The sequence below is a fragment of the Oncorhynchus nerka genome, linkage group LG5 (genome assembly GCF_034236695.1).
Source record: "Oncorhynchus nerka isolate Pitt River linkage group LG5, Oner_Uvic_2.0, whole genome shotgun sequence".
Lineage (NCBI taxonomy): Eukaryota > Metazoa > Chordata > Actinopteri > Salmoniformes > Salmonidae > Oncorhynchus > Oncorhynchus nerka.
Window position 1 is genome coordinate 23,300,609 of NC_088400.1, and position 21,103 is coordinate 23,321,711.

The 21,103-nt window shown below is 45.2% G+C and overlaps 1 protein-coding gene across 1 annotated transcript in view; it reads left to right on the plus strand.

Annotated features, from left to right (window-relative positions):
- LOC115129252 (protocadherin Fat 1-like) overlaps positions 1 to 21,103 on the plus strand; it is a 45,885-nt gene that overhangs the window by 22,791 nt on the left and 1,991 nt on the right. Inside the window, exons 15-29 of the mRNA XM_029659398.2 lie at positions 1,042 to 1,428; positions 1,553 to 1,767; positions 1,955 to 2,092; positions 2,277 to 2,420; positions 2,816 to 3,013; positions 6,130 to 6,955; positions 8,365 to 8,487; positions 8,724 to 8,881; positions 10,345 to 10,664; positions 10,786 to 10,946; positions 11,089 to 11,242; positions 14,180 to 14,290; positions 14,559 to 14,847; positions 14,933 to 15,278; positions 15,536 to 15,652. Of these exons, the coding sequence (XP_029515258.2) occupies positions 1,042 to 1,428; positions 1,553 to 1,767; positions 1,955 to 2,092; positions 2,277 to 2,420; positions 2,816 to 3,013; positions 6,130 to 6,955; positions 8,365 to 8,487; positions 8,724 to 8,881; positions 10,345 to 10,664; positions 10,786 to 10,946; positions 11,089 to 11,242; positions 14,180 to 14,290; positions 14,559 to 14,847; positions 14,933 to 15,278; positions 15,536 to 15,652 (3,687 nt within the window). The remainder of the gene's footprint in view (positions 1 to 1,041; positions 1,429 to 1,552; positions 1,768 to 1,954; positions 2,093 to 2,276; positions 2,421 to 2,815; positions 3,014 to 6,129; positions 6,956 to 8,364; positions 8,488 to 8,723; positions 8,882 to 10,344; positions 10,665 to 10,785; positions 10,947 to 11,088; positions 11,243 to 14,179; positions 14,291 to 14,558; positions 14,848 to 14,932; positions 15,279 to 15,535; positions 15,653 to 21,103) is intronic.

The following is a 21,103-nucleotide window of genomic DNA, read 5'->3' on the forward strand; positions in this document are numbered from 1 at the left end:
AAGTGCATCTACTTTGCTGCATACTACTTTGAGGGAAAATGTACTTACTATGACTGTGAAATGTGGTTCTCTCACCTAGCTATCTTAAGATGAATGCACTAATTTAGTCACGCTGGATATGACACTCTATTTATTCCCTATTTAGTTCCCTACTTTTGACCAGGGCCCATAAGGGTCTGGTCAAAAGTAGTGTATTATGTTGTAGGGAATAGGAAGGATGCCATTTGGGATGCAACCTTTGGTTCTGTTCCCAGCAGAAAGAGTTTACTGTATGATGATGTAGTTGTGCAACAACAGTGTTGTTGTGTGGATTTTACAACAAATTGTAGCTGTTTGTTCCAATATACCTCTAATTGACCTCTTACTGGTGCTTTTCAGCACTTCATATTGAGAAAGTTTTGCTTTCCTTGGAGCCATTTGTATTTGGCCGGGATATTTCTCCATGGACTCCTACCTTGGACTTTCTGTATCTCCACTGGTGCCTGCTGTGATGGAGAGCCAGACAGACTTTAATCTGTGATAAGAGTTGAGTTATGCAGCATACTCCTCTCTTTCTTTGGTTGCATCATAAATGGCGGGAGTTGGGTTTAATTTGTGATGCCTGCCTGGCTGTATTCATCAGGGCCTGTTGTTGTGAGGCAGTCATGTCGTGCCCCAGCTGGGCCTCTATCGTAAACAACCCTATTGTCTACACTAATCACAGACCTAAACACAGACCTGCCCAGAGGATGTCCATGTCATCACAGACAGACTCACTCTCCCTGGCCTCAATAACGCGCATCGTTCAGGATCAGTTAATGAAATGCCTTGTCATCTGATGACTGGAGGTCATTGAGATCATGGAGAGATTTGGCCCCAATTCACTCAGCTGTCGTGCAGTTATCTTAACAAATGACTGTGGTCAGATATAGTATAATGGATATGCTTGGGCTGGGCAAGCTCGGGTCAAATTGACCTCCCATTTCATCTGGATTGTTCATGTAGGATAGAGTGGAGATGGCTGTGCGTTTATTAACTCTCTGTCCCTCTCCCTCTCTCTAGGAAACAACAGCAGGATCCTGTATTCCTTTGAGGACTCAGCCGATGGCCGGTTCTCCATCCAGCAGCATTCAGGGCTGGTCCGTGTGGAGCGACCCGTGGTGAGGACCCAGGCTGGGTACACGTTGCGTGTCCGGGCCACAGACCAGGGTTCACCCAGAAGACTGTCCTCTGTCTGCTCCGTGCTGGTCTCTGTGCTCAGCGTCAACGACAGACCTCCGGCCTTCCAAAACAGGGACTATGGCGTCACGGTGTCAGAGGACATCACCTTGGGGACCCAGGTGGTCAGGGTGTTTGCTGCTAGCGGAGACCCCAAGGCCACCGCTGACATCACCTACTCCATCGTCAACGGCAACGAGCATGGGATGTTCAGCATGGACTCACACACCGGTAGCTATACTATAAATGTCAACTTTATTGTTTATGACATGAAATGAGGATTACCATTGAAAAGGCTGTCCTAGTCATGTGAGTCTAGTGTCCCTTTACTGAGCGTATGTATGTGTGTCTACAGGTGACATATTTGTGACCAAGGCTCTGGATTATGAAACGTCCCATGAGCACTATTTGACAGTACAGGCCTCGGACAAAGGCAGGACGAGCCAAGGTGACATTGCCACGGTAACCATCTACTTGACAGATGTCAATGACAACTCTCCTGTCTTCAGCCAAGAGGTGTACTCTGCTGTGATCAGTGAAGATACCGACATGGGCCTGACCATGTTGACGGTGAGTGTCCAGTGGCATTAAAACCCCAATCACTATAAATGAAACATTTTCAAGCTTTGATTTGAACTCAAATGCTCTGTAGAAAGAAAGGGAAATCCTGCAGTGTCATTTTACTAGAAAACGTCTGATGCACTATTGTTACTAGTGTTAACATGTCCATTCATGCACTCTGTTCTTTGTTGTTAAGGTGATGGCTGATGACATTGATGGTCCCTCCAACAATCACATCCACTTTTCAATCGTCAAGGGCAACCAAGCCGGGCCCTTCACCATAGACGCCGTCAGCGGTGAGGTGAAGGTTGTTTGCCCGTTAGACCGAGAAAAGGTAGCTAACTAACTTTCCACGTTCTTCCCATGTTCCTCTCATTCAACAGAACACAATTAACACTCCAATTATCACAGTTTGAAGCAGACAAGTATTGGCAATGTTACAAGCCTCAATTGTTTTTAATTGCTCACAAAGTCTAGAGTAGATTTTTTCCCCACCCCTTTACTCTGTGTTAAACTAGGTGCCTGCGTACACTCTGACGGTACTAGCATCAGACAGTGGGAGTCCATCCAGATCCAGCAGTGCCCTGGTCAACATTGACGTGTCGGATGTGAATGATAATGCGCCCGTGTTCTCTGAGGCTGACTACAGCCTTGTCATCCAGGTAAGACAGACAGGTCCGAGGTAGACATGCCATGGAGAGATGAGAGAGAGATTTAAATCTGACAACACTGACTACACTTCTTAAATGAAGTGAGGTTTAGCTGGAGGGTGCAAGTTAACTGAAGTTAAGACGCCTCAGAAACGTTATTGGGTGCCATAGAGTTGCACTTGAAGCAGATGAGTGTAAGGAATAGTGTGAGGTACAGATACAGGATGTATAGCTGAGAAGAGAAAGGATAAATGAGGGAGCTTCATTAAGCCTCTGTAGCTCCTGAATCAACATGGAAAGGCATGGATATGGAATCTCTCCCTCTCTCTCTCTCTCCCCCTCTCTCTGTCTCTCTCCCTCCCTCTCCCTCCCTCTTTCTTTCCTTCCTTCCCCACTCTCTATCCCAGGAGAGTGTCCCAGTAGGGAGCAGTGTTCTCAAGCTGACTGTAACAGATAGGGATGCCTCCCACAACGGCCCCCCATTCTCCTTCACCATCCTTGGGGGAGATGAGGGAGGCTCCTTCCTAATAGACCCCCAGGGAACCCTCAGAACCACCACACTGCTGGACCACACAGTAAAGGACCACTACATACTACATGCTCAGGTTGGACTACATTCACAAAATGCTAATTAGGCTAACAGTAGTATTACATTTTTCTGATATGTGTTTTGTTCTTGATACAGTAAATGATTAGTAATAGATCAACCATTGATGTATATCTGCTGTCTGTATCAGGGAGCACCAGTAGGTTCACTGGACACGGCCATAAGCAAACAGGGAAACGCTCATCCAGAGGAGGTACTCCTAGTGGCCGGGGACTTTAATGCAGGGAAACATAAATCAGTTTTACCTCATTTACCTCGGCAAGGTCGCAGTTGCAAATGAGAACTTGTTCTCAACTAGCCTACCTGGTTAAATAAAGGTGAAATAAAATACAATTTCTACCAGCATGTTAAATGTGCAACCAGAGGGGAAAAAACTTGAGACCACCTTTACTCCACATACAGAGAAGCGTACAAAGCTCTCCCTCGCCCTCCATTTGGCAAATCTTACCGTAATTCTATTCTCCTGCCTAGTGAGATGAGCCTACCAGACGAGCTAAATTACTTTTATGATCGCTTCGAAGCAAGTAACACTGAAACATGCATGAGAGCATCAGCTGTTCCGGATGACTGTGTGATCACGCTCTCCAAAGCCTACATGAGTAAGACCTTTAAACAGGTCAACATTCACAAGGCCGCAGGGCCAGGTGGATTTCCAGGATGTGTACTCCAAGCATGCGCTGACCAACTGGCAAGTGTCTTCACTGACATTTTCAACATGTCCCTGACTGAGTCTGTAATACCTACATGTTTGAAGTAGACCATCATAGTCCCTGTGCCCACCGACAACGATGAGACAGCCTATAGGGAGGAGGTCAGCTACAGGACAACAACCTCTCCCTCAACGTGATCAAGACAAAGGAGATGATTGTGGACTACAGCTAAAGGAGGACCGAGCACATGCCCCCATTCTCATCGACAGGGCTGTAGTGGAACAGGTTGAGGGCCGCAAGTGCCTTGGTGTCCACATCACCAACAAACTATCATGGTCAAAACACACCAAGACAGTGGTGAAGAGGGCACGACAAAGCCTCTTCCCCCCTCAGGAGACTGAAAAGATTTGGTATGGGTCCTCAGATCCTCAGAGTTATACAGCTGCACCATTGAGAGCATCCTGACTGCATCCCTGCCTGGTATGGCAATTGCTCGGCCTCCAACCGCAAGGCACTACAGAGGGTAGTGCGTACGGCCCAGTACATCACTGGGGCCAAGCTTCCTGCCATCCAGGACCTCTATACCATGTGGTGTCTGAGGAAGGCCCTACAAATGGTCAAATACACCCTAGTCATAGACTGTTCTCTCTGCTACCGCACGGCAAGTGGTACCGGAGCACCGAGTCTACATTTAACATTTACATTTAAGTCATTTAGCAGACGCTCTTATCCAGAGCGACTTACAAAAGGCTTCTTAACAGCTTCTACCCCCAAGCCATAAGACTCCTGAACAGCTAATCAAATGGCTATCCATGTTCACTGAAAACACAGGAATGGTTGAAGGGTTGTATGCCTGCTGTCTGTATCAGGGAGCACCAGTAGGTTCACCAGAAACACAGGAATGGTTGAAGGGTCGTATACCTGCTGTCTGTATCAGGGAGCACCAGTAAGTTCACCGGAAACACAGGAATGGTTGAAGGGTCGTATACCTGCTGTATGTATCAGGGAGCACCCGTAGGTTCACCGGAAACACAGGAATGGTTGAAGGGTCGTATACCTGCTGTCTGTATCAGGGAGCACCAGTAGGTTCACCGGAAACACAGGAATGGTTGAAGGGTCGTATACCTGCTGTATGTATCAGGGAGCACCAGTAGGTTCACCGGAAACACAGGAATGGTTGAAGGGTCGTATACCTGCTGTCTGTATCAGGGAGCACCAGTAGGTTCACCGGAAACACAGGAATGGTTGAAGGGTCGTATACCTGCTGTCTGTATCAGGGAGCACCAGTAGGTTCACCGGAAACACAGGAATGGTTGAAGGGTCGTATACCTGCTGTATGTATCAGGGAGCACCAGTAGGTTCACCGGAAACACAGGAATGGTTGAAGGGTCGTATACCTGCTGTCTGTATCAGGGAGCACCAGTAGGTTCACCGGAAACACAGGAATGGTTGAAGGGTCGTATACCTGCTGTCTGTATCAGGGAGCACCAGTAGGTTCACCGGAAACACAGGGATGGTTGAAGGGTCGTATACCTGCTGTCTGTATCAGGGAGCACCAGTAGGTTCACTAGAAACACAGGAATGGTTGAAGGGTCGTATACCTGCTGTCTGTATCAGGGAGCACCAGTAGGTTCACTGGAAACACAGGAATGGTTGAAGGGTCGTATACCTGCTGTCTGTATCAGGGAGCACCAGTAGGTTCACTGGAAACACAGGAATGGTTGAAGGGGCGTATACCTGCTGTATGTATCAGGGAGCACCAGTAGGTTCACTGGAAACACAGGAATGGTTGAAGGGGCGTATACCTGCTGTATGTATCAGGGAGCACCAGTAGGTTCACTGGAAACACAGGAATGGTTGAAGGGGCGTATACCTGCTGTATGTATCAGGGAGCACCAGTAGGTTCACTAGAAACACAGGAATGGTTGAAAGGGAAAGGGGGATACCTAGTCAGCTGTACAACTCAATGCGTTCAACTGAAATGTGTCTTCCGCATTTAACCCAACCCCTCTGAATCAGAGAGTTGCAGGGGGCTGCCTTAATCGACATCCGCTTAATCGGCACCCAGGGAATAGTGGAAGGGTAGTACACCTGCTGTCTATCAGGGAGCACCAGTAGGTTCACTGCAAACACAGGAATGGTTGTAAACTTCTGTGATCATAACAGAGTTTGTACAGATTGCCCAAATTTCAGTATTGATTCTCTCCTTTAATCCCAGAGTTTGTACAGATTTCCCTCATTCCAGTATTGCTTTTCTCCTTTAATCCCAGAGTTTCTGGCCTTTGATCCCAGAAGCAGCAGTGACTCAAAGTCCACCAACTCCCCCCTCTGGTCATCAATGGCACTTGCAAGCCTGTTATTTTATCCTTTTAACCTGAAGTGAGGAATTCAAGCACTGGGTAGTGATTATAGTGATAGGTTGTAATAATGATGTAATGGCTGTGGTTCTGTTGTGTTTCCTCAGGTGCTAGACAGTGGCAGACCACCAATCCTGGCCTCCACAGTGATCAATATCAGGGTGATCCAAGAGAGCCTCCACCCCCCTGCTATCCTCCCCCTGGAGGTACTCATCTCCACCCCAGGAGAGGCCTATCCGGGCGGGGTGCTGGGTCAGATCCGAGCCACTGACCAGGACCTCTATGACTCCCTGACCTACAACCTCCAGCCCAATTTAGCCAATACACTACTGTTCTCCCTGTCCCCCTCAGATGGCCGTCTGGTGACCCGGCCGGGTCACGTCCTCAAGCTGGGCCATTACCTGCTCAACGTCACTGTTACTGACGGACGCTTCACCACGGCAACCGGTGTCAGTGTGCACGTCCACCAGGTGACCAAGCGCATGCTGGAGAGCTCCGTGGCCGTCCGTCTGGCTGGGGTGGGCCCCGAGGAGTTCGTAGGGGAGCACTGGAGGGGCTTCCTGAGGGCACTGCGCCTGGTGGCAGGGATCAAGAGGAGTGATGTCCAGCTGGTCAGTCTGCAGCCCTGTGAGCCCCCTGGTAGCCTGGATGTCCTGCTGGCTCTGGAGCGGTCACCTCCCGGTAGCCCCCTGACCACTACCAAGGACGGGATCCTCCTTCGTAAGCTCAATGCCTCTGTGGGTGCAATCCAGGAGCTTACAGGCCTCCGCGTGGTCAGGGTGTTCAGGAAGCTATGTGCAGGCTTGGATTGTCCTGCCATGCTCTGTAGTGAGGTGGTCACCCTGGACCAGAACTTCCTGACCACCTACAGCACGGCTAGACTCAGCCTCATCACCCCGCCACATCACAGATCTGCTGTGTGCCTCTGTAAAGGTACACCACACACATCACCACACATCACACCACACACCTCACACACCACACATCACCACACATCACACCACACACCTCACACACCACACAACACCACACATCACGCATCACACGCATCACACACATCACCACACCACACACCTCACACAACATCACACACCACACATCACACACATCATCACACCTCGCACCTCACATCACACCTCACACACCACACATCATCACACCACACACCACACAACACCACACATCACGCATCACACGCATCACACACATCACCACACCACACACCTCACACAACATCACACACCACACATCACACACATCATCACACCTCGCACCTCACATCACACCTCACACACATCACACACACACATCACACACACCACACATCACACACCACCACACATCACACACCACCACACCACCACATACCACACACCACCACATCACACACCACCACATCACACACCACCATACATCACACACCATCACACACCACCACATCACACACCACCACATCACACACCACCACACATCACACACCACCACACATTGCACACCACCATACATCACACACCATCACACACCACCACACATCACACACCACCACATCACACACCACCATACATCACACACCACCACATCACACACCACCATACATCACACACCATCACACACCACCACACATCACACACCACCACACATTGCACACCACCATACATCACACACCATCACACACCACCACACATCACACACCACCACATCACACACCACCACACATCACACACCACCACACATCACACACCACCACATCACACACCACCACACATCACACACCACCACACATCACACACCACCACACATCACACACCACCACACATTGCACACCACCACACATCACACACCACCACACATCACACACCACCACACATCACACACCACCACACATCACACACCACCACACATCACACACCACCACACATTGCACACCACCACACATCACACACCACCACACATCACACACCACCACACATCACACACCACCACATCACACACCACCACACATCACACACCACCACACATCACACACCACCACACACCACCACACATCACACACCACCACACATCACACACCACCACACATTGCACACCACCACACATCACACACCACCACATCACACACCACACACCGCGCACACCACTACACAACACACCAACACACATCACTCATCACATATCGTCAAGTATTCGATAAAACAATAGACGTCGTCCAATACACTACATTCCGGCTGCATCCCAAATGGCACTTTTTTCCCTACAAAAAGTAGTGCATTGTATAGGGAATGGAGTGCCGTTTAGGGTGTGTCCTCTCCCTTATTGTAATGATTTGATATGTTCCGTAATAGGTGGTGAGTGTCCTGTGTTGAAGCTCTGTGAGGGGAAGCCCTGTCCTGAGGGATGTGTGTCCAACCAAAGAGAGGGACCATACAGCTGTATCTGTCCACCTGACCAACAGGGAGACTGCTCAGGTACTGTCTGTCACTCAAACAACCAAACAGATCATCATCCAAGAAAGTGTTCCAATGACTGTTTCTTTAGTCTAACTTGGCTAGACATTATTCTCACATTCAAGATGAATAGAATGGCTCCTGTTTCTTCAGATCCGATATAACCATTACTTCAGTCACCAGCAAAACAGATATTAGTAACAGAGATGTAAGATGTCACATAACTGATCAATCTATATGTTATTTTTAAACCACAGGAGGTCAGTCTCTATGGTTCAGTGGGAAGGGTTACATCAGGTACCGTCTGATGGAGAACCGCTATAGAGAGAAGATTAAACTGTCTCTCAGACTGAGAACCTTGTCCCACCATGCCACTCTCCTGTTTGCCAGAGGAACAGACTACTGCATTCTAGAGGTAGGTCTATGGATAAGTCCCAGATGGCACCTATTCCCTATATAGGGTTCTGGACAATAGTACTGCACTATAAAATAGTAGGGGATAGGGCACAAGTTGCTGTTGGTTGTTCAGTTAGGAAAATCAATAATTACATTTGAATAAAACAGGCCATAAACTCAGGATTTAAACTTTGAGAAGAAATGACAGTGAATACAGTCACTACAACACTATACTGTACACATGTAGAGACACTCACATGCCTCATTGGAAAATAGTATGTGTTTAGTCAGTATTCTCTAACATCACATTGTCTTGTGTTCAAAATGGCACCCTACTCCATCTACACAATTGATTAGGTCCACCAATCTAGTACCGGGTCGGACCCCCTGTATCCATGAAGGGGTGCACCTGGTCAGCAATGTTCAGTTACGCTGTGTAGTTCAAATGTTGCTCAATTGGTATTAAGGGACCTAACGTTTGCCAGGAAAACATTCCCTACACCATTACACCACTGCCACCAGCCTGTACCGTTGACACCAGACAGGATGGGCCATGAAGTAATGCTGCTTACGCCAAATCCTGACTGCCGTCAGCATGATGCAACAGGAACCGGGATTCGTGAGACCAGGCAACGTTCTTCCACTCCTCAGTTGTCCAGTGTTGGTGAGGGCGTGCCCACTGGAGGGGCTTCTTCTTGTTTTTAGCTGATAGGAGTGGAACCTGCTGTGGTCGTCTGCTGCAATAGTCCATCTGTGACAAAGACCGACAAGTTGTGCGTTCTGAGATGCCGTTCTGCACACCACTGTTGCAATGCGCCGTTATTTGTCCGCCTGTTAGCTTGTACAATACTTGCCATTCTCCTTCAACCTCTCATCAACAAGCTGTTTTCGCCCACAGGACTGCCGCTGACTGGATGTTTTTTGTTTGTCGGTAAACCCTAGAAACCATTTTCGTGAATGGGGTGGTGTACCTAATTAACTGGCCCCTCAGTGCACTATATAAGAATATTTTTACGTGCTATGCACTTCAGCACTCGGCGGTCCTGTTCTGTGAGCTTGTGTGGCCTACCACTTCACGGCTGAACTGTGTTGCTCCTAGATGTTTCCACTTCTCAATTACAGCACATACAGTTGACCGGGACTGACTTGTTGGAAAAGTGCCATTCTATGACAGTGCCACTTTGAAAAGTCTCTTAGCTTTTCAGTAAGGCCATTCTACTGCCAATGTTTGTATATGGAGATTGCATGGCCGTGTGCTCAATTTTATATACCTGTCAGCAGGTATGGCTGAAATATCTGAATCCACTAATTTTAAGGGTTGTCCACATACTTTTGTATATATAGTGTATATAGAATCGTGAGAATCGCAATACATATCGAATCGGTACCAAAGTATCGTGATGATATCTTATCACGAGGTCCCTGGCAATTCCCAGGCCTAACAGCCATTTCCTATCTTTATGTACCCACTCCTGCCCCCAGATAGTGGACGGTAGGCTGCAGTACCAGTTTGACTGTGGCAGTGGCCCAGGCATCGTCTCTATCCACAGTGCCCAGGTCAGTGATGGCCAGTGGCACACCGTATCCCTTGAGGTAAACGGCAACCACGCCATGCTGGTTCTGGATCAGCTCTACACGGCCTCGGGCACGGCACCAGGCACACTCCGCTCCCTCAACCTGGACGGAAGCCTGTTCCTGGGTGGTGTTTCTGAATCCGACCAGCAGAGGACAGCAAAGACAGCCTCACAGCGTTTGCCAGTCTCTCACAGTCGTGATCTTCAGGGTTGTATTGAGGCAGTCAGGTATTTGATGTCTCCCTCCATTTTGTCAACCTTTTTGTTTATTTATTTTTATTTTTGTCACGTGATTTGTGACAAACTTGCTTGTGAAATGACTAAATAACTGTTGATTTTATTTTGTCAGGTTTAATGGCTATGATCTGAACCTGGACACTGAGGCCCAGGCCCATGTTCTAGTAGAGGAGGTGGTGGGGGTGGCACCAGGCTGTGGGGCCCTCCCTGCTCCAGACTGCTCCTCTCAGCCCTGTATGAATGGAGGAACCTGCTCCACTCTGCCTCATGGAGGTAGGAGACAGACACCATTTATTGCCATAGATAAATCCCCATACAGTCCTATTCACAGTCTATACAGAACATATTGGTCTCAAACATCTTGTTATCCTATATATATATTATTTTGTACATTATACACTTGTTTCTATTGCAGGTTACTTCTGTAAATGCAGTGACTTGTTCATGGGGTCTCACTGTGAGGTGGCTGCTAGCCCCTGTTCCTCCAACCCCTGTCTATATGGAGGAACCTGTGTGCTGGACAACCAGGACTTTTACTGCCAGTGTAGAGGACAGTACTCAGGACCACGGTACATAGAGCAGTTACACATTATGAACTGAAATTTGGAATAATGTGTCCCAAATGGCACCTTATTCCTTTGTAGTGCACTACTTTTGACCATGACCCTTAGGGTTCTGGTTGAAAGTAGTGCACTGTATAGGAAACAGGGTGTCAGTTGGGACATTACCAATCGTGACCTTGAGATTCTATTTGACATCTTGGTAAAAAATGAGTTATTCACATAGAGTTGCACATTAGGTGGTCCTTTACATGTGAGATCTGTCAGAGATGTTCTAAAGTAAATTTACAATGAAAAATCGGAATGTTCTTTGTGCGCAAACACCTTTTAACTTAATGCTTTGAGGGTTATATCTGCTATCCAATCACAATTAACTTTATGTAAGGTCATATAGTTATTGAGTCATGAAAGAGGAAGACATCACAAAATAGTTCTGGGACTTGAAAAATACTCATTAACTCCAAACTATACATTTTACAGGTAGGACCTTATAGTTCCAAGTTCTTGATTATTCATATCATGGGTTCTAGTCCCAGGTCTTCGATTATTCATATCATGGGTTCTAGTCCCAAGTTCTTGATTATTCATATCATGGGTTCTAGTCCCAGGTCTTCAATTATTCATATCATGGGTTCTAGTCCCACGTCCTTGATTATTCATATCATAGGTTCTGGTCCTCTTTTTCCCAGCACTTAATAAATACAGGTGCCTTAGGGCATGTTTAGGGCTGCTTTTGTCATGTTCTATATCAATACGAAAACCTCCAAGGAAGAGGTATTTCACAAAAATGTCAAACTTACCACATTTTATTTATAACTAGCAAGTAGTTTACTGACTTTGGGTGTCAGAGACCAGACACACATCAGTTTACTCATCCAGAGCTAAGCTTTAGCAATGCTGCTAGTTATCCATAGGATATAGTATATTTGTCATTTTCGAGAGCTATCGCTTTAAGAAATGTGTGATGAACATGAATTAATATATTTGATTATGTGATTAGAAAGAAGGAAGGCTATTCTCTTTATTTAATCATGAAATGTCTGTACTTTTCTATGGAAATGTGAAGGTTTTAACATTCCGTGCCAGATATAACCTTCCCTCTGGGCACAGACCTCCGTTCAACACAGAAATATCTCATTTACATAAGTATTCACACCCCTGAGTCAATACTTTGTAGAAGCCCCTTTGGCAGCGATTATAGCTGTGAGCTTTTCTAGGTAAGACTTTCCACACCAGAATTGTACAACATTTTGCCATTATTAATGTCAACATTCTTCAAGCTGTCACATTGGTTGTTGATCATTTTTATTTTTTTATTTTTTATTTCACCTTGATTTAACCAAGTAGGACAGTTGAGACCAAGTTCTCATTTACAACTGCGACCTGGTCAAGATAAAGCAAAGCAGTGCGACACAAACAACAACACAGAGTTACACATGGAATAAACAAATGTACAGTCAATAACACAATAGAAAAAATCTATATACAGTGTGTGCAAATGAGGTAAGATTAGGGAGGTAAGGCAATAAATAGGCCGTAGTGGCGAAGTAATTACAATTTATCAATTAACACTGGAGTGATAGGTGTGCAGAAGATGAATGTGCAAGTAGAGATACTGGGTTGCAAAGGAGCAGAAAAAAAATAACAATATGGGGATGAGGTAGTTGGATGGGCTATTTACAGATGGGCTATGTACAGGTGCAATGATCTGTGAGCTGCTCTGACAGCTGATTCTTTAAGTTAGAGAGGGAGATATGGGTCTCCAGCTTCAGTGATTTTTGCAATTCGTTCCAGTCATTGGCAGCAGAGAACTGAAAGGAAAGGCGGCCAAAGAGGGAATTGGCTTTGGGGGTGACCAGTGAAATATACCTGCTGGACGGCATGCTACGGGTGGGTGCTGCTATGGTGACCAGTGAGCTGAGATAAGGCGTAGCTTTACCTAGTAAAGACTTATAGATGACCTGGAGCCAGTGGGTTTGGCGACGAATATGAAATGAGGGCCAGTCAACGAGAGCATACAGGTCACAGTGGTGGATAGTATATGGGGCTTTGGTGACAAAACGGATGGCACTGTGTAGAAGCGGGCAGCGATCGGTTGAAGAGCATGCATTTAGTTTTACTTTAATTTAAGAGCAGTTGGAGGCCACGGAAGGAGAGTTGTATGGCATTGAAGCTTGTCTGGAAGTTAGTTAACACGGTGTCCATTGAAGGGCCAGAAGTATACAGAATGGTGTCGTCTGCGTAGAGGTGGATCAGAGAATCACCAGCAGCAAGAGCAACATCATTGATGTATACAGAGAAAAGAGTTGGCCCTAGAATTGAACCCTGTGGCACCTTCATACAGACTGCCAGAGGTCCGGACAACAATTGCTAAACATCCATTTTCAGTCTTGCCATACAAGTAGTCAAAACTGAAACTAGGCCACTCAGGAACATTCACTGTCTTCTTGGTAAACAACTCCAGTGTAGATTTGGCCTTGTGTTTTAGGTTATTGTCCTGCTGGAAGGTGATTGCATACAGAGTGAGCCCATGCAACTTGTTATGTGATTTGTTAAGCACATTTTTACTCCTGAACTTATTTAGGCTTGCCATAACAAAGGGGTTAAATTCTCATTGACTCAAGATATTTCACCTTTTCATTTTTGGAAAAAAATAATTCCACGTTATGGGGTATTGTAAGTAGGCCAGTGGCTCAAATATATGTGTAAAAAGTCAAGGGGTGTGAATACTTTCTGAAAGCACTGTACCTTTATGGTGAGGACCTTAATGGGTTATGAAAGAAGAAATCACCACAAAACAGTTCTGAGACTTTAGAACGTTATAGTGTTAGTCACGTGTCTGCTATCCTGTGGGGTTGGACATTTCTCATAGCATTGTTGTTGTTGGTGAAAAACTGAAGACAATAGATGATGTATGGGAAGTTAAAAAGCGTGTCTATGTTCCAGGTGTGCGGTTGGTCCGTACTGCAAAGATAACCCCTGCAGAAACAGTGGACATTGTATCGACAGTCTGGATGGGGCTGTGTGTGAGTGTGAGCCGGGGTTTCAGGGGGAACGGTAAGCAGAAACATCCATTACTCTCACTAACCCGCATTCTTCCACTCCGGGTTTGGTATGACACATCCATGATGTCACACTATGCCAGAGCTGCAATATATACTGCATATAGGTTCTGGATGTTTGCATCCCAAATGGCACCCTATTCCCTACATAGTGCACTACAGAGCTCTGGTCAGAAGTAGTGCACTATATTGGGACCATTTGGAACACACTCCATATAGATGCTGTATTTGAATGTGACTCTGGACGGTGTTCTTCTGTCCAGGTGCCTTGGGGATGTAGATGAGTGTATGCAGACAGAGAGCCTCTGCTCTAACGGAGGTGTGTGTGTAAACACCTACGGCTCCTTCAACTGTAGCTGCGTGGTGGGGTTCGCTGGGCGGCAGTGTGAGCTTGAGATGTTGGTCAGGAACGAGCTGCTGTTCACCAGCTGGTCCATCGGCCTGGAGGAACTCCTTGGACTGGCCCTGTTCCTGGTTACCATCTTCGGCCTGTCTCTGCTCTTTGTAGCCATCCGGAAGAGGGCCAAACAGGACGGATCTAAGGAATATGAGGTATCATATCTGTTGTCAGTAAGTGATTGATTGTATTTTTGAATATATGACAAATAATTGTGACGTTCGAACTTTGAACCTTAAGGATGAAGATGGTAAAGAGTTCTTTGGGAGAGCTTACCTGGAGGTCAAGTCCAGCCGGGGAGTCCCAGTCTACTTGGACGTTCCACCACAGATCCCAGTTAGACCCATCTCCTATACCCCTAGTTACCCCAGCAACTCACGCCACAACCAGAACAAGGGTTCCTGTGAAGGTCTTGGGTTGGTGGAACCCACAGAGCACAGCACCTCTGACCCAGACCCCGTGCCCATGCTGAGGAGAGGGGTGGCAGTGTGCAGTGTGGCTCCCACCCTGCCACGTCGCCTGCATTCCAACACCCCTTCAGAGACGGAATCCATCCAGAAACCCTGCTGGGACTACCACTATGATGGTGAGAGAGCAGATGACTGGAGGCTGGGAGCAGGAAATGAGAAGACACTGTTTTGTCATTCATAGTGTTCACATTTTGACCTATCAGCTTTACTTTGATAACCTGCATGTATTTTTATTGTAAACAACTAAATTAAATTGCACATTTGATGTGGCTTTACATATAGTACAGTATGATACCTTTGTGTTTATGGTGAATCAAACAATCTCGTCTTCATCAGCAAGGTCATAAGTGATTTGTATCTTTGTCTCCCCCAGAAGAGGTAGTGGAGCTGGATCCGGTCTCCACTCAGAGATCTAGGAAAGACCTGGAAAACCGTAGCAGTGCCTCAGAGTCCCTCTGTTCCTACCAGTCAGGATCAGGAGATGAGAACGGTAGGTGTCGTTACTCGTCTAAGATGACAGGGTGAGACATCACAGTGTAAGTGCTGGAATCCAGGCTAATGCATATTATTAGGCAACACCTACCTGTAATGATACCTCTGAATGAGTGTTCTCTCTTATGTCACTTGTCCTTCTTCCTCTCCTTTTCTCTAGTCTCAGCTCCAGTTTGGATTAAATATATGCACAGCCCCAGGTCAGGGTTTAACAGGGGGCACAGTGTAAGTTGTCATTTACATTGACGTTGTGGGAAGTAGCCCAATAGTCTCCTGATAGTCTTACAATCTCTTGATAGTCTGCTGATAGTCTGACTATCTACATATACAGTACTGATAGTCTGGCAATCAACTGATAGTTTTACAGTCTCCGGATAGTTTGACAGTCTCCTGATAGTCTCCTGGTGTAAGATCACATCCTTGTGTTGTCCTGAACTCTTGTGTTAAGTGTAGTTTGTGGCTTCTGTGGTTCCAATCCATACCATTAGCATTTGTTTATTTTGAAACATATGGTTAATTCCCATCTATTTATTTCCACCTCCATTACTCAAGAGTATTCACCCTATGTAGTATTTGGTACATTTATTGTGTGCTAATGTTAGATTTCTCTCGTCACTCCCTCCTTAGCCCTCATAGGACTTCAATCACACAGTATTTACTGTGGAAAATAAGGTATCATTCCTATCTTATACTACACTAGTTGTTTTAGGAGTTGTGTTCAGGGAGGCAGGAGATACAGTGCCTTGCAAAAGTATTCATCCCACGTTCCGTTTTTCCTATTTTGTTGCATTACAAACTGTAATTTAAATTGATTTTTGTTTGGATTTCACGTAATTGACATACACAAAATAGGCCAAATTGGTGAAATTAATTACTTTTTTTTTTTAACAGAAAAGTGGTGAATGCATATGTAATCACCCCCTTTACTGTGTAGCCCTGAAATAAGATCTGGTGCAACCAATTACCTTCAGAAGTCACATAATGAGTTAAATAAAGTCCATCTAAGTGTCACATGATCTCAGTATGTATACACCTGTTCCGAACGGCCTCAGAGTATGCAACACCACTAAGCAAGGCGCACCACCAAGCAAGCGGCACCATTAAGACCGTGGAGCTCTCCAAACAGGTCAGGGAGAAAGTTGTGGATGAGTACAGGGTTGGGTTATAAAAAATATCCAAAACTTTGAGCATCCCACGGAGCACCATTAAATTCATTATTAAAAAATATAAATAATGTGGCACCACAACAAACCTGACAAGAGAGGGCTGCCCACCAAAACTCACAGACCAGGCAAGGAGGGCATTAATCAGAGAGGCAACAAAGAGACCAAAGATAACCTTGAAGGAGCTGCAAAGCTCCACACCGGAGATTGGAGTATCTGTCCATAGGACCACTTTAAGCCATACACTCCACAGAGCTGGGCTTTATGGAAGAGTGGCCATAAAAAAGTAATTGTTGAAAGAAAAAAACAAGCAAACACGGTTGGTGTTCGCCAAAAGGCACGTGGGAGACTCCCCAAACATATGGAAGAAGGTACTCTGGTCCTTTGAGACTAAAATTGAGCTTTTTGGTCATCAAGGATGTCTGGCGCTATGTCTATGTCTGGCGCAAATCTCTGGAAGACAGGTAGAAGGTGTTGCCTAATAACAACACCTCTCATCACCCCGAGAATTTCATCCCCACCGTGAAGCATGGTGGTGGCAGCATGTTTTTCATCGGCAGGGATTGGGAAACTGGTCAGAATTGAAGGAATGATGGATGGCGCTAAATACAGGGAAATTCTTGAGGGAAACCTGTTTCAGTCTTCCAGAGATTTGAGACTGGCACAGAGGTTCACCTTCCAGCAGGACAATGACCCACTGAGACATCAGTGTAAGTGCTGGAATCCAGGCTAATGCATGTTATTAGGCAACACCTTCTACCTGTCTTCCAGAGATTTGAGATTGGGACGGAGGTTCACCTTCCAGCAGGACAATGAGCCGAAGCATTCTGCTAAAGCAACACTCCAGTGGTTTAAGGGGAAACATTCAAATGTCTTGGAATGGCCTAGTCAAAGCCCAGACCTCAATCCAATTGAGAATCTGTGGTATGACTTAAAGATTGCTGTACACCAGTGGAACCCATCCAACTTGAAGGAGCTGGAGCAGTTTTGCATTGAAGAATGGGCAAAAATCCCAGTGGCTAGATGTGCCAAGCTTATAGAGACATACCCCAAGAGACTAGCAGCTGTAATTTCTGCAAAAGGTGGGTATTCAAAGTATTGACTTTGGGGGGGGTGAATAGTTATGCACACTCAAGTTATGTTTTTTTTTGTTATTTCTTGTTTGTTTCACAATGAAACATATTTTGCATTATCAAAGTGGTAGACATGTTGTGTAAATCAAATGATACAAACCCCCCAAAAATCCATTTTAATTCCAGATTGTTAGGCAACAAAATAGGAAAAGTGCCAAGGGCGTGAATACTTTTGCAAGCCACTGTAGTTGTGTTCAGGGAGTCAGTAGATAATTGTGTTTAGGGAGTCAGTAGATGAGGTAATGTTGGCTGTAAGTGATTCTGGCTAGAGTTCCCAGTGGTTCTGGCTAGAGGTCCCAGTGGTTCTGGCTACATCTTTACATGCAGTATATGCTCTTCAGTAGGCATCAGTCCAATACACTGACTCCCATGGGTGTTAATTTGTCTCTTTGTAGTGTAAACTCTTGAAATATTGTATTTCTCTCTCAGCTGTCATTACTGGGCTTGTGTTCTTCAAAACACCAGAGGTGATGTGCTTGTCTTCCCTCCTCTCATGCTCTGTTAGCTTACCGTAGCAAATGCAGAATTGTACTCCAAAAGGACCATTTAACAATGTGCTGGCTTGTAAATAAACCCTCTATAACATCTTACCCTTGAATGTGCTGCTGAAGTCCTGCTGGTGTCTAATCTGATTTAATACAGAGGAGATTTCACAATGATGTTGTGAGATCACTAATTATTAGGTGCCGAAAACGTGTTTGGTGATGGAATATCTCTTCCTTATGTTATAAAATACATTTTACCAAGACAAATATGATTGTTCATGTTCTGAATCACTCTGTGAGGTCTTTCTCTAACATATCATTAACATTGTATCCTAAAAGTTGTATTTTGTAACCTAATACATCCAATAATACGTACCAAGATCTTCTCACCGTGACTTTTGAGGATTTTATATGCTGTGGTTGTCTGCAAAGTTCTTCCCGGGGGGTCGCAAAAAGCTTAATTATACAATGGGTGGGTCTAATACTGGATGCTGATTGGTTAAAATGCATTCCAGCCCATGTCTATTCCACAAGTTACCACCGGCTAAATCTATGACGTTAAAATGCCTATTTAATCTGTCTGACTGCGCAATCCACAGTCGCATCAGCTCAGACAGGCATTTTATATACTAGATCTACATTGTAAAAAGCATCTAGACATTATCTCCCGTTTCTTTTAGACTAGCATTTGGTTTTCAACAGCGGAGATGTGTCATAGCCTTGCTGTCTATTTCAATATTGAAATTCAGTCTCCAGCTGTTCCATGGTAATGAATGTGGTGCAGGGACGAAATAGACAGGCTGGCAGCTTTTCTCAGCCAGTCGAAATCATGAATCAGCATTTTATGGATATATACAAAGAAATGTCAATAGAAAAACACAACATACAGCTAGTTTGTTGTCATTCCAGCTTCAGTTTGAAATAATTGTTTTAGCTGTGTAGTTGGCTATCTCCTCTGAACAGTGGCCTTGCAAGAGAGCACATTTTCTAGGCCAGGCGAAATCACACATCATTAGCTTATTGTTATGGATGTATCCCCCAAAAAGTCACTAGAAAACAGCTTAAACAAACGCAAATGCAGCTACTTTGCTGTTATTCTGGCTACACTGTTTGACTTTGTTAGTCAAAGTTGATTAGCTAGCAGGCAAGGGATAAGAACGTTGCCAGCCATCATGGCAACGGAACATTGTGTCTATAGATTTAGAACAAAAAGACTTAACTACTGGATTGCGTCTCTGGCAACCAAACCGATAGAACGAACGACCAGCCGGCTTGTGTTGCAACCCCAGATTTGGGTCAGGACTATATCTTGTGGAAGAAATAGTATGAATAAATTCATCAAAATAATGTTTTTAATGAAATTGTCTGTCAATCATTATTTGAATATGTTGAAAATGAATTGTAAAAGACAAAATAGCTTGCGGTACGCTCAGTGCTCCGTTGACATTTCATAGAGATACACTTGTTTTTCTGAGTAATGTCTCATTAATATGAAAAGCGTATACTAAAATATTAAAATGTCATGTCTCAAAATTGATATCTACAGTTGAAGTTGGAAGTTTACATACACTTATGTTGGTGTCATTAAAACCACTCCACAAATGTCTTGTTAACAAGCTATAGTTTTGGCAAGTCGGTTAGGACATCTACTTTGTGCATGATACAAGTAATTTTTCCAACAATTGTTTACAGACAGATTATTTCACTTATAATATCTGTATCACAAATCCAGTGGGTCAGAAGTTTACATACACTAAGTTGACTGTGCCTTTAAACAGCTTGGAAAACTCAGTAAAATTATGTCATGGCTTTAGAAGCTTCTTATAGGCTAATTGACATAATTTGAGTCAATTGGAGGCGTACCTGTGGATGTATTTCATGGCCTACCTTCAGACTCAGTGCCTCTTTGCTTGGGGAAATCAAAAGAAATCAGCCAAGACCTCAGAAAAAAATTGTAGACCTCCACAAGTCTGGTTCATCCTTGGGAGCAATTTCCAAACACCTGAAGGTACCACGTTCATCTGTACAAACAATAGTACGCAAGTATAAACACCATGGTACCACGCAGATGTCATACCGCTCAGGAAGGAGACATGTTCTGTCTGCTAGAGATGAACGTACTTTGGTGCGAAAAGTGCAAATCAATCCCAGAACAACAGCAAAGGATCTTGTGAAGATGCTGGAGGAAACAGGTACAAAAGTATCTATATCCACAGTAAAACAAGCCCTATATCGACATAACCTGAAAGCCCGCTCAGCAAGGAAGAAGCCACTGCTCTAAAACCGCCATAAAAAAGGCAGACTATGGTTTGCAACTGCACGTGGGGACAAAGATCATAGTTTTTGGAGAAATGTCCTCTGGTCGGATGAAACAAAAATAGAACTGTTTGACCATAATGACCATCGTTATGTTTGGAGGAAAACAGGGGGAGGCTTGCGAGCTGAAGAACACCATCCCAACCGTGAAGCACAGGGGTGGCAGCATCATGTTGTGGGGGTGCTTTGCTGCAGGAGGGACTGGTGCACTTCACAAAATAGATGGCATTATGAGGTAGGGAAAGTATGTGGATATATTGAAGCAACATCTCAAGACATCAGCCAGGAAGTTAAAGCTTGGTTGCAATTGGGTCTTCCAATTGGACAATGATCACAAGCATATTTCCAAAGT